Source organism: Protopterus annectens, chromosome 6.part1 (genome assembly GCF_019279795.1).
Source record: "Protopterus annectens isolate FY-2018-M chromosome 6.part1, PAN1.0, whole genome shotgun sequence".
NCBI classification, from domain to species: domain Eukaryota; kingdom Metazoa; phylum Chordata; order Ceratodontiformes; family Protopteridae; genus Protopterus; species Protopterus annectens.
Genome location: NC_056738.1, coordinates 68,498,798 through 68,511,505, shown reverse-complemented (window position 1 = coordinate 68,511,505; position 12,708 = coordinate 68,498,798). Strand labels below are relative to the sequence as shown.

Here is a 12,708-nt window from a genome sequence, read left to right as displayed (position 1 = left end):
ATGTAAAATTGGTGGAGGGTGGGGGGCTTGTCTCTCTGCATAAAACAATTCATTGTATTTATATGCATGGTAGTGTGGCAACTTTCAGTTTTTCAACTTTTGCAGTCGACATTTGAAAGGCCAAAGCATAGGTTACTCAATATAAGTAAGTATACCTACTAACATATGCACATTGTTTGTATTGATCACATGTACTCATAACCTTTAACCTCCTATCACTAGTAACTTTCTTATTAATGTGAACTTCAAAGACTTCTTTAATATTAACATCTCTTTTAAAAGTATTTCTTGGATTATGTCACATTTTGTAGCTAACCATCATGTCAGATGTTAAGCATATCTGGTTCTTGGTATGAATTAAGTTTTGGACAAAAGCATTCAGCTAAACATATTATGGTGGAGTGTGTTTTGGTTTTGATGACTGTTCTTTGTATTCTAAGACATCAAACAAATCTTCAGTAGTTATTAATATATTTTGGGCGGCACAGTGGTGCAGTAGTTAACACTGTTGCCTCATACAGCAAGAGGTTCTCTGGTTCGATTCTCAGCTGGTGTGCCTTCTGTGTGGAGTCTGCAGACTGCATGTCCTCCCTGCATTTGCATGGGTTTCCTCCCATATTCCAAAGATGTGTATCTGGAGTGTTTCTCCATGGGCTTCTGCTGAAAATAAGCTCTGTCCTAGTCAGACATCCCCGGTCAACAAATGTTAAATAAAACATATACCTTGGCTGTTCCAGACTTATAAATATCATGTGTAATGCATCTGCTTTTGTGAAAAATAAAATAAAATTGCTGGATAAACAAGAAATTACATTGGTTCTAGTATTTCAAAAAAAGTACACTGTCCTGTTGTAGGTGTGAACAGTTTTGTTTTATAGTAAATTGTCCTTCCTTTTTTGTTTGTGAAACCAGTAGTGATGGGTGCACCATGGTATTTTAATTGTTGGTTGAAAAAACATAGTTTATGTTACATGATGTATCTCCTGTAATGTATATTATAAGGGTTGCACTATGAGGGGGCACAATTCCATAAGACTTACTCTCTATGTAAGTGACTTACTCCAGTGTAAGGGTGCTTTATAGATAGGCCTTATACTGGAATAAGTCACACTAAGAGCAAGTCTTTTGGAATCTGGTCTGAGCTGTCTCACTGTTTGTATTTACAATAACTGATATGCAGTTATTAGGGAAAAAAGAAGAGTTATTTAAATATACTAAAATGTTATAATGATTTCAAAAAGATTTTATTTTATGTTTTTGAGTTTGTAGATACTGAGGTGGTGAAATTAAGAATAAGGTAATGCAAAAGGAACACGTGGTAAATTATTCTTGATTTTTGTACACTTCCTTGGCTAAACAAGCATATGAGTTTGAACTATAATGCTGATGTTTTATTACACCATTTTTATAATTCTATATCATGTGATTTTATTAGCATAGCAGTGGCTTAAAAGTTTGTTTTTTAAATTAGTGGTTTGTGATGACTGAAGTAGCAAACTGTATTTAAGCAAAGTTTTCTTACAATTTTATCAGTCTGAAAAAAAATCTCATTGAAGTTTAAAGATGAAAGTACTTACTTTATTAATGTCTACATTGTCATTTTTCTTAAATAAAGTAAGTTTTCTGTCTTGAAAGTTCATGGTTCGGTTGCTTTTAATTTTGTTTCCTCTTACACATCATTGGTTGGTCTTGTCTTCATTTGTTTAATTGACTCCCCTAGCATACAACTTATACCCTCAACAGACTGTTACTTAGACATCAACAGTTAAATAAATATTGAAATTTCCATTTGAGCACTTCCCTTGCCTTCAAATTCCATACTGAATCTAGTGTAGAAAAACTTTTGCAAGCCTTAAATTAGGCTATAAAAATGTAAATCTAGAAAAGCACTAAAAATCAGCTTTCTTATTCCCAAACTCAGATATAGACTACCCAATTATTACTGTAAACTCTCAACACAACACAGGCATTCTCCAACTCATAGTCAGTAAAATCTATCGATTCATGTCACTGTCAGTCTAAAGCGGGCACCTCTGCAGTTTTCTCCAAAAAGTCGACTGGCTTCCATTTAACACAGAAACAGTATTTCTTGCTACTTTAATATTCAGGATAATAAACATGGAATACTGTCCTTCTCTTGTAAAAGAACATATAAATAAAACTTAACTATTACCTCTTTAAATCCTCAAACCAAGTTGCAAATTCACTTACAAGACCTACCTATAAGCTAGTCATGGCAGAAAGGGCATTTTTAAAATAATTTAAGCAATCTGGAATTCACTTCCCCAACAGTTAAAAAGTGAGTAAAATTTGCATTATTTTCTCTAAACTCTAGCTATTCTTAACTGAAACACATCATGGTGCACACTTTACGGAGGCACTCTATACATTTACATATACATATATATAGCATTTACACCACATTAATAACCCTCATGCCATCTAATGTTAACCAGATGCTAATATTTTGTAAATAATTATACTACCATATATAACTTCATTGTTTATTCTGTCATGTGTTGCTGTGCTTTATACTTCTACATACCCCTAACTGCATCCTGTTCTTTTTATTGCAATTTTTGTGGTCTAATGTTTATTGTATTGTGCATCTGACACAGCTTGTGGCTGAAAAGAATCTTGTACAAAACCACTTACTCTGTTAGCATTCACATTAAGCAGGTATACAGCTTTAAGGCTGTGTGTGTGTGGGTGAGGGTGAGCATAGTGGATAATGCCTTGTATCCAGTCTATACATTATCAGTTTCAAGCTTTGTGTGTATGGAAGGACTTAAAGTAAGAAATGCACAGAGTAGATAAAATCATTCATTAACAGTCTTGCTCTGTAAGGTCTCAGTGTAGATGGGGCAAACAGAGAATAGCTGTATTACTGTTTCTGCAGTTCTTTGAAAAAACAAAACTGCACTGTAATGCATAGTAACTTAATAAAGTTGAGGTTTGATGTTGATACTACTGCTTTTTTTAGTCTTTGTCTTGGGTTACGGTACCTAATCACCACCAAATACTGAATAACCCAGAACCCAAAGTGAAATAAATATCATGGTTCACGAATAAGTCTAATAATAACCCAGAACCCAAAGTGAAATAAATATCATGGTTCACGAATAAGTCTAATAGGGTTTTGTTTTGGATATTGAAATTACATTTATATTGGCTGGTTGGATTTAAGTATTATGTACATACAAAGTATTAATTTAATTTACTTGTCATTTGCTTTTGTAAACAGAGGAAACAAAATCAAGAAAAAGCAAAAGAAGAAAAGTGGCAAGAACTGGAAATGCTCAGAGCCAAAAAGGAGGCCGATCATGTATTAATAACAAAACAGACAGCAGAACAGCAAAGAATTCTGCAAGAGCAGAAGGAACTACAAAACACTCATATTCAGCAAATGGTAATATGGAACTTATTTTATATCCAAACAGATTGAGTTGGTTAATCAGAAGCAAATGTTTAATAGCCATAGGTTTGAAACAACTAATGCAACAGTAGGAAAAGCACTGAGCACACTACTCAACTTTTATTTACTTACTTGCTTTTTAATTTACCACATTGGTCCTTTGCTTTGAGCAGTAGCTTTTATTTTCAATTTCTCTTTTATTTAACATTGACTACGTTCCTTGTAACTACTTCAGTAGATTTGGATCTCACTTCTGATTTAACCATTTTAGCTTCTGATTTTTCCTACTAACTTTAGCAACCACTAAGTTACTCCTGAGAGATGTAATCATGAAGAAAAAAACAACACATACTACTAGTTTGTCTGAATTCTGAAGTTCCACCTGAAATGAATGTCCTGTGCATGGATAATTACTGATTGGCCACTTATGGAAATTCCAGACGTTCGTCTGACATAGATGCACACCACATTAAACAGTCTTATCAGCCTCCTTAATCATCCCCATTTGCAAGCAGTGTCCATTCCATTTTTTTAGTCCATCTTACTCAAAAACTGCATCTGTTACTTTACCTATTTACACTGTAACAAAGTTTTGTATCTCTATTTTCTAGAACAGACTCTTCTTTCATTGCCAAATCTGAAATTACTCCTTATGTTCGTTATCCCGTTATTTATTTTTCTATTTATTCTTTGTTGATCAGCTAGTCCCACTATGTCAGTGTCCTTTTTTCAGTGGAAAGCCAAAGAGGTATACTGACTACAGTGAACTTCTCTTACTCTTTTTTTCAATTGGTGCCATGTAATCTATATATACGCATGAGCTATCACCAACTCGGTCAGATGAGACTTCAGTTTAACATCTCATCGGAAGGACAGCATGCTCATGAGTACACAGCACTCTCTCCCTGATTTGGGGGCAGGATACTGTGCTTGCAGAGAACTATCAGTGGTTTACTTACCTCAGAACCACTTGTTCTTTACCTTTTTACTAACTAATCCAGGCTCTGTTTCTCAGCTTACCAGTGAAGCATCTTCTGGTCTCTGAGATTTTACCTTTCCCTGTGAATAAGTAACTTGCCTGGAAGTATTGGGTGTTAGGTCAGTTCCTGTTTTGCCTCAGCCACTGATGGGTGACTGCTGTGGCTGATTGTTGTTCCGCAGACCACTCATTTTTGCCCCCAATCCCCTTGATGCAGCATATGCAACCACCAAAGTGTGGGGGAAAGCCACTTCCTCTGTAGCTGTAGGGATGCCCTTGGCGTCAAAGAACCACTCTTGTCGGTCTTGGTGGGAGGAGCAGGTGAAGGGTTTTCACTTTGATGGGATAGAGAATCTGTATTGGGAGCTAGTATGCATAACTGTCAAGTGTACCTCATTGAGAAGAACCTTCCTTATTTTGAGCCTTAAAAAAGTCTATGCTCCTTGCAATCCACATTGACAAGGTCTGTGGCATATTCAGCGTTAGGAATGTTTTTTAAGAAATAACACTGAATTATATTAATTTGTCAAAATAACTTATTTAAGTATAAAGTAACACATTAGAACCATCATGTAAGCATCTGAAATAGCTGCAATACTGCCTTTATTTGATTGTGAGCCTCTCTAGCTAGCCTGGTTTGATGTCCTTCAAGGATGCATCTGCAGTCCTTACAAATGGGTTGTCCTGTCGTCAGGCAGCCCTTCGGTCGGCCGGATTCCAAAGTCTGGGTCTGGCCTCGGCTGGTGTCGCACTTCACCCGACGTCATAGCTGCAGTTCTTCGGGTATAAAGGCATCAGCCGACGCCATTTTCCTCAGTCTTTCTTGCCGCGTGGCGCCCGAAGCAGAAGCTGTTCGCAAGTGCCGGTCGGTCAGAACCAGAGATTACTACTACCGAATACTTCTACTACTACCGAAGACTTCTAAAAAGCTAAGTACCCCGTTGGGGACTCTTTCTTGCCTCAGCCGATGTCAGAAAAAGTGAATAACTGTTTAACTTGTGGGAAACAAATACCTCATAAAGATTTCCACTCTTACTGCTTACCTTGTTTAGGCCCAGACCACGACGTAGCAGCTTGTCTAGCCTGTGCTTCTTTTAACCGGCGGACGCTTAGACGTCGGTCGGAATTTGCTGAGGAGTTTTTCGGCTCCGATTTTGCTTACATTATGCCGTCGGATCCTCCGACTACGCAAATATCTAAAAAGCGCAAGGAAAAGGACCGACACTCGCGGTCCGCGGTTTTGGCCGAAACCGCGGTTAAGCCAACCGCGAGTGTCTCGGTTTCGGCTGAAACTGAGCTCGCGGTTCTTCCTTCAGCCGAAAACTTACCTCCTTCCGAGGCCTCATCCAACCTGGTGGAATCGGCTTCTGAAATCCCACCTCTTGCAGGTTCCCAGGAATTATCTGATACTATGCCCTTGGATATTTCAACCCCTGCACATGGAGCTGCTAGGCCACCAGCAACCATGTCGATTAAGGCCTTTGCCAGGGCTAAAGCAGCTAAATCTACCAAATCTGTGCCTGCTAAGACCCCCTCTCACAGGCCTAGCTCTTCTTCACAAATGCTTAGTCTAGCAGAGGATCTCATTTCTTTGATCCGGGGATCCCAACCTCACCCAGACAGGGCCTCTCACCCACCTCCAGAGAAGAGGCCTAGAGCAGAGCCCCCTGAGCCAGTTTCTACAGATGACTCCTCTGATGATTCAGATAATACAAACCCTCCAGAGGGCCCTTTCTCCCCTTATGAAGACTCTGATGCTGAAGAGTCCATTCCTTCTGCCTCTCCGCCTGAGGAATTTTCATTTGGGGAAACCTTGCATGCTATGAGGGAACAATTTCAGTGGCAGGGCCAGGATTTTTCAGACTCTAGAAAAAGGCTTAGAACCTTTCTGCATTTACCACAGCATAGGCCTTTAGCCATCCCTCCAGTTCTCTCTGTTGTGGATGATGCATTTAATGATGCTTGTACTGCTCCTGATTCACTACCTCCGGCCCCTGCTAAGCCCGATTGGTACTACAGGGTCCCGGACACACATTATCATTTGTATAAGGCTCCTTTTGCAGATCCCGAAACTATCTCCCAGGGACCTAAGGCTGTAGCAGCTACCTCTGCCAAAAACCCCCTCCCCTCTGAAAGGGAATCCAGGTCCTTAGAGAGATGGGGTAAAAAAGTTTACACTTCTGCTACTCTTTCAGCTAGGGCCTTGAACTGTCAATTCCACATGATCCATTATCAAGAATTTATGTTAGACCAGTTAACTAAAAAACTGTCCTCGGATGAACCATTAGACAAAAAATCTAATCAGGAAATGGTACATAACATTCAGCAGGTCAGTAATCATTCCTTAAAATGCGGCTATGATGCACTGGAAGCTTCCTTTAGATCAGCCATGACTGGCACAGTGATCAGAAGACATGCATGGTTAAAAGAGCAGGCCTTACCAGACCATGTCAAATCAAAGCTACTAGATGCTCCCATGGACAAGATCAATTTGTTTGGCTCTCCTGCACAACAGGTGCTGAAGAAGATGGAAGAAAAGGCAAAATCTGTCCAGACAGTGAAAGATTTCTTACAGGTCCAACCTCCAAGGTTTAGCAGGAATTGGCCCTCCAAGAATTGGTCCTTTCCAGACACCTCCAGAGCTCAGAGAGGCAGGAATAGGCACTCAAGAGGCAGAGGCCAATCCAGAGGTGCCTACAGGGGACGTCAGTGGCAGGCTAACAACCAGCGAGGTACAGCCACAGATACAGCCACCACCACTACTACAGGACAACCACAGTGACTTGGCTCTGGCACCGCCTACCAGGGAACAACTAGAAGCACCCTTAGGCGGGAAGCTAGCCTTATTTTCAGTAAACTGGCATTACATCACAGGAGACAAGTGGATTTTGCAGACAATAGACCAAGGTTACAGGTTTCACTTCCATACTCTACCAAGGAAGAGAGGAATGCCAAACCTACCTCCAAATCAAAAGGCAGAAGCTCTAAAACAAAAACCCACTTACTAAGGATGAGAGCTGTAGAAAAGGTACCATCTATGGAGCAAGGACAGGGATTTTACTCCAGACTCTTCCTGGTACCAAGAAAAGAAAACCAATGGAGACCTATTCTTGACCTGTCCGCTTTAAACACATTCCTCATTGTCCCAAAATTCAAAATGCTGACCCTACAGCAGCTTCTTCCCATGTTGGGCAAGGAGTCTTGGCTGGTAACTCTAGATCTCAAGGAGGCATACCTGCACGTCCCCATACGACCAAATTGCAGAAGATACCTCAGATTTCTTGCAGGATCAGAGCATTATCAATTCTCAGCATTGCCCTTTGGCTTATCTACTGCGCAGAATGTTCACGAAATGCCTGGCATCAGTAATTGCTCATTGCAGGCTTCAGGAATCCAAATCTACCCTTACCTGGACGACTGCCTGTTACAAGTGGACAACAAAACAAGCTAACAGAAGACTTGAAAAGGGTCATTTATCTACTGCAAGCCCTGGGATACACAGTCAATATAAAAAGTCAAGGCTGATACCATCCCAAAGGATAACCTTTTGGGTGCAGAGCTGGACACATCAAAACAAATGGCATTCCTAACAGTAGAAAAACAGGAGCAACTCCTCTCTACTTCTTGGCATTAACAAAGCAGAACCAGCTAACAGCAAGAAAAGTCCTGCAAGCCTTGGGTTTCATGGCATCCTGCATAATATTGGTTCCACATGCCAGACTGCATATGAGAAAGTTACAGTGGTACCTAAGGAATTTATGGTCTCAGCACAAGCACAGCCTAGAAACCCAAATTCCAATAATCCCATGCCTGAAACAAGAATTCCAATGGTGGGCTCAGGCCTGTCAATCAAACAAAGGACTGCCCTTCCACAGCACTCAACCAAGCCAGACAATCACAACGGACGCCTCAGACCTCGGTTGGGGGGGCGCACATGCTGGACAAGTGCATACAAGGCTTATGGACTCAAGACCAGCTGCACCTACACATAAATCAAAAGGAAATGCTGGCAGTAAAACTGGCTATTCAGACATTCAGACCATTTCTTCGACAAGGTCAACTGTTGATAAGGACAGACAACACCACAGTTATGTGGTACATCATCAAACAGGGAGGCACACATTCGTACCCTCTATGCCGGATGGCAATGGACCTCTGGAATGTGGCCCTGAGCTTCAACATTCAGTTACAAGCAATTTTTGTGCCAGGAAAAGAAATTATTCTAGCAGACATACTAAGCAGAACTACCACGGATGCCCACGAATGGATGCTGCATCCGGACATCTTCAAAACCATTACAAGAAAGTGGGGACTACCAGAAATAGACTTATTTGCATCCCCACGCAATCACCAACTGAAGAAATTCTGCACAAGGACGTACCACCCACTTGCTTGGAAAGTGGACTCCCTATCTTTCAGTTGGAAAAACCTGACAGCATATGCATTCCCACCACTTCCTTTGATGCACAAGGTGCTATTGAAAATCAAAGAGGACCGTCCAAGGATCATCCTGATAGCTCCAGACTGGCCAAGGCAACATTGGTACCCATTACTGAGGAGCATGTCTCGGGAACAAATATGGACTCTACCTCTAGTTCCCTTACTGTTAACACAGAACAACTACAACACCCTGCATCCAAACCTGAAAACACTGCAGCTGACTGCCTGGAACATTGCATAAGACCAAATAACCCAAATTTATCCCAAAGGGTTAAAGACATTATCTTGGAGGCTCGCAGACCCTCAACAAGAAAATATTATTCAGCAAAATGGAAAAGATATCACATTTGGAGCACTGCAAAGGGAGAAAATGTGTCACTGGTAAACATAGCCAACATCCTGGAATACTTGGCAGAGCTCTTCCACAATGGCCTGTCCTATTCTTCCATTAAGATTCATGCATCAGCTATTTCAGCAGAATACAACTTGGATCCTCCAGTCTTCTCACATCCTCTGCTCAGGCAGTTTCTGAGAGGAATTAAAAATGTAAAACCACCTAGAAAGCCACCATTGCCAGCGTGGGACTTGAACTTTGTGCTAGAAAAGTTGACACTCCCTCCTTTCGAACCAGCAGCAACAGCAGACTTACAATACTTATCATGGAAAACTGCTTTCCTGCTTGCAATCACTTCAGCAAGAAGGGTATCTGAGCTACAGGCATTAATGGCAGTACAGCCCTTCCTGATCTTCCATCAAGATAGAGTGTCCATGAGAACAAATCCTACTTTTATGCCAAAGGTGGTCTCCAGGGTATATTTAAATCAAGCTATCCATCTACCTACATTCTTCCCCAACCCACAGAACAGGGGGGAAAGACTGTTGCATACCTTGGATGTACATAGACAGCTACGCTACTACCTGGACAGGACCAAGGGCAATAGAAAAACTGACCAACTACTGGTAGCATATGCAACAGGAATGGAAGGAAAAGCAATTTCAAAACAGACAATCTCTAAGTGGATAGGAAATTGCATTAGATTTTGTTACTCCTACCATGGGAAGAAAACTCCAGAAAACATCAGGCCTCACTCTACAAGGGCAACAGCCACGACCACAGCTTTTCTACGAGGAGTGGCTACCAAAGACATTTTAGAGGCTGCTACTTGGAGCTCCATGCATACATTTGCCAAGCATTATAATTTACCTTTATACTCCAGATCCCGAGCAGGTTTTGCCACTGCTGTTTTGCAAGGGATCTTAACTACACCATAATCTTATTTCTCCTCCTCCTCCCCCAGTTTGGCTATGGTATTCTACCCATTTGTAAGGACTGCAGATGCATCCTTGAAGGACATAGTACAGTTTTGTAGCTACCATAAATGTAGATGTCCGATAGGCATGCATCTGCAGTCAGGATTACCCACCCTCCTTCCCCTCTGTGGTACTCCTAGGGTATTTGCCCATCTTGTAGCTAGCTGGGGGAATCTATTATGGTGTATTTGTTTGTATATATGTACATACATGCTTATTTTTTGTTTGCTCTCTACTATTTGGAACCATTTGCATTTATCCAAATTTAGCCTTCCTAGAGGGCACCTGGCATCTGGGGCAAGAAACACTGAGGAAAATGGTGTCAGCTGATGCCTTTATACCTGAAGAACTGCAGCTATGATGTCGGGTGAAGTGCGACACCAGCCGAGGCCAGACCCAGACTTTGGAATCCGGCCGACCGAAGGGCTGCCTGACGACAGGACAACCCATTTGTAAGGACTGCAGATGCATGCCTATCGGACATCTACATTTATGGTAGGTACAAAACTGTACTTTTTCTCCACCCCTCCCACGCTTATTGCTGGTGTTGTTTTATAATAAGTCTGTGTCTGTAGCCTCAAACCGTTATGATAATCTGATTTCCAAAGTCCCCTCTTTCATTGCTGTAGACTGTTGCATAAGCTATTTATGTGCTCTTCCCACACATTGTTTTCCATTGATCCATGACACTGAGTACCCACTCAGCAAACCAGTATTGCTTTTGAGTAAACCTGCTTTACTACATATTGTCTTCTGCTCATTTCAAGGAGTTCAGCAAAGCTTGGAGTCCTAGTCTGCATTCAAGTAGTGGTTTACTTGTATCCAGTGCCATCCAGACAAAGTTAAGTTCCTTTGATTACGAAATTGCACTTAAGTTATTTTGAGTGACCACTACTATTTCCTGCTTTTATGTGTGCATTTCACTGATTTTCACAAAAAAATATATATATTCCTTGAGCTGTTATTGCTGTAAAACGATTCCACCTGGTTGTTTAAGTGGTTTATGGTAGAATTGCACTTGTGGCTCTCTTCTACTGTGTTTTGTACCTTTGGAGGGCTAGGTTTATTCATCTTATGGCAGGGAGGTGTTTGCCTGGTCTATATGAGTTGGTAAATAAACAAAAGGATTCATACTGTAGTTGTTTTATTGGCCAGAGGGTGCAGTAGTCAGTTTTTTCTGTGCTTCTAGAAATTTTGCACATTTACAGGGGTTAACAGTGCCCATGTACAGTAGCAAACACCTAGAAAGAACGGTTCATAAAACTCTACCCTGTAAAACAGCATTATAGTGCAAATACCTTGTGTGTCAACAAGCTTAAGGCAGCTAGTTGGGAGCCAAGTGGCAATACTTACAAATTTAGTTGAATTTTGTATTGTGTAAACATTAACTTTAGTAGAATTTATCACCATTTAGTATAATCTGCTCTGATAAAGTGCCCTTAATAGCCTTCTGACTCCAATACAACACCCCCTTGTAGCTCACAGATCAAAGGACTGGACAATATGGATATGCAATTTCCTAAGTTTTCTGTACCCAGCATGGTGGATATGGGAATCTTGAGAAAATGTAGCAACTGGCAACCACTTAATCCTTAAAGAAACAGACACAATGTGCGAGAGGTGTACTTATAATGACAGTGGAGGCTAAACCTTCACATACAAGAGCACATCAGATTGTTGAAACCACGCACACAACACCCACTTCACATAGCACACAGCACATATATAGACTAAGGTATGCTGTGGCACTTAAAACAATCTTCATAAACAGCAAAGATTGCCTAGATCACCCATTGTTAAAGCTATGCCTCAGTAAGCCCAAAGGCACTCAGAAAAAGCACCTAACACCACACATACTGTCACTCTCAGTAGTGCCCCAAACAGTAAGCCACTAAGGCAGGCAAACATATTTCCCAAGACTTTTGTCATAGGGGAACTCAGTTGTAAGATATACTGATTCCCCCATCTCTAACCAGACTGAACAAGGAGAAGATAACTGTTGACTGCTTATCTGGAGCCAAAATCCACCAAATCACACATGCACTCAAGTCATCACACCACAAGTATCAGTATGATTCCATCATAGTCCATGTAGGTGACCTGAGACATACCTCCCTGGATTATATGAAGAGAGACATTATGGAGCTTTCAGGCTATGTGTCTTAGGCTGGTATGAGTCTTGCACTGAGCAGCATATTACCATCACAGAAGATGATGCCACAAGATGAGTAAAAAAATATTGAATTTAACAACTGGCTGTCTTTCTGGTGTCATTCTAAGGGGATCCAGAATTGATCAGCTTGGAAGGACATGGTTAATCGCCAATGTTGCTTTGCCAGAGATGGTCTGCACCTTTCCACACAGGTTTTCCAACACTGGTTAAAACTTTATCCACCTATATAGTGCCTTTTTTTAGGCAATGTCAAATTGACATACCTACAGATGTAGCAAAATCAACTCAACTGAACCTCATGGTGTTACTTCTCAATGCCAGGAGCCTAAACAAAAAACTGCACTAATGCCAAGCCCTCCTCACACTCGAGAATATAGGAATCTTTGCAGT

General features: G+C 41.0%; 1 protein-coding gene across 2 annotated transcripts in view; it reads left to right on the top strand.

The window, feature by feature from the left end:
- CFAP210 (cilia and flagella associated protein 210) overlaps nucleotides 1–12,708 on the top strand; it is a 570,861-nt gene that overhangs the window by 527,644 nt on the left and 30,509 nt on the right. For both annotated transcript variants that reach the window (XM_044075493.1, XM_044075494.1), the window contains one exon: nucleotides 3,245–3,409. In XM_044075493.1, coding sequence (XP_043931428.1) covers nucleotides 3,245–3,409 — 165 coding nt within the window. The remainder of the gene's footprint in view (nucleotides 1–3,244; nucleotides 3,410–12,708) is intronic.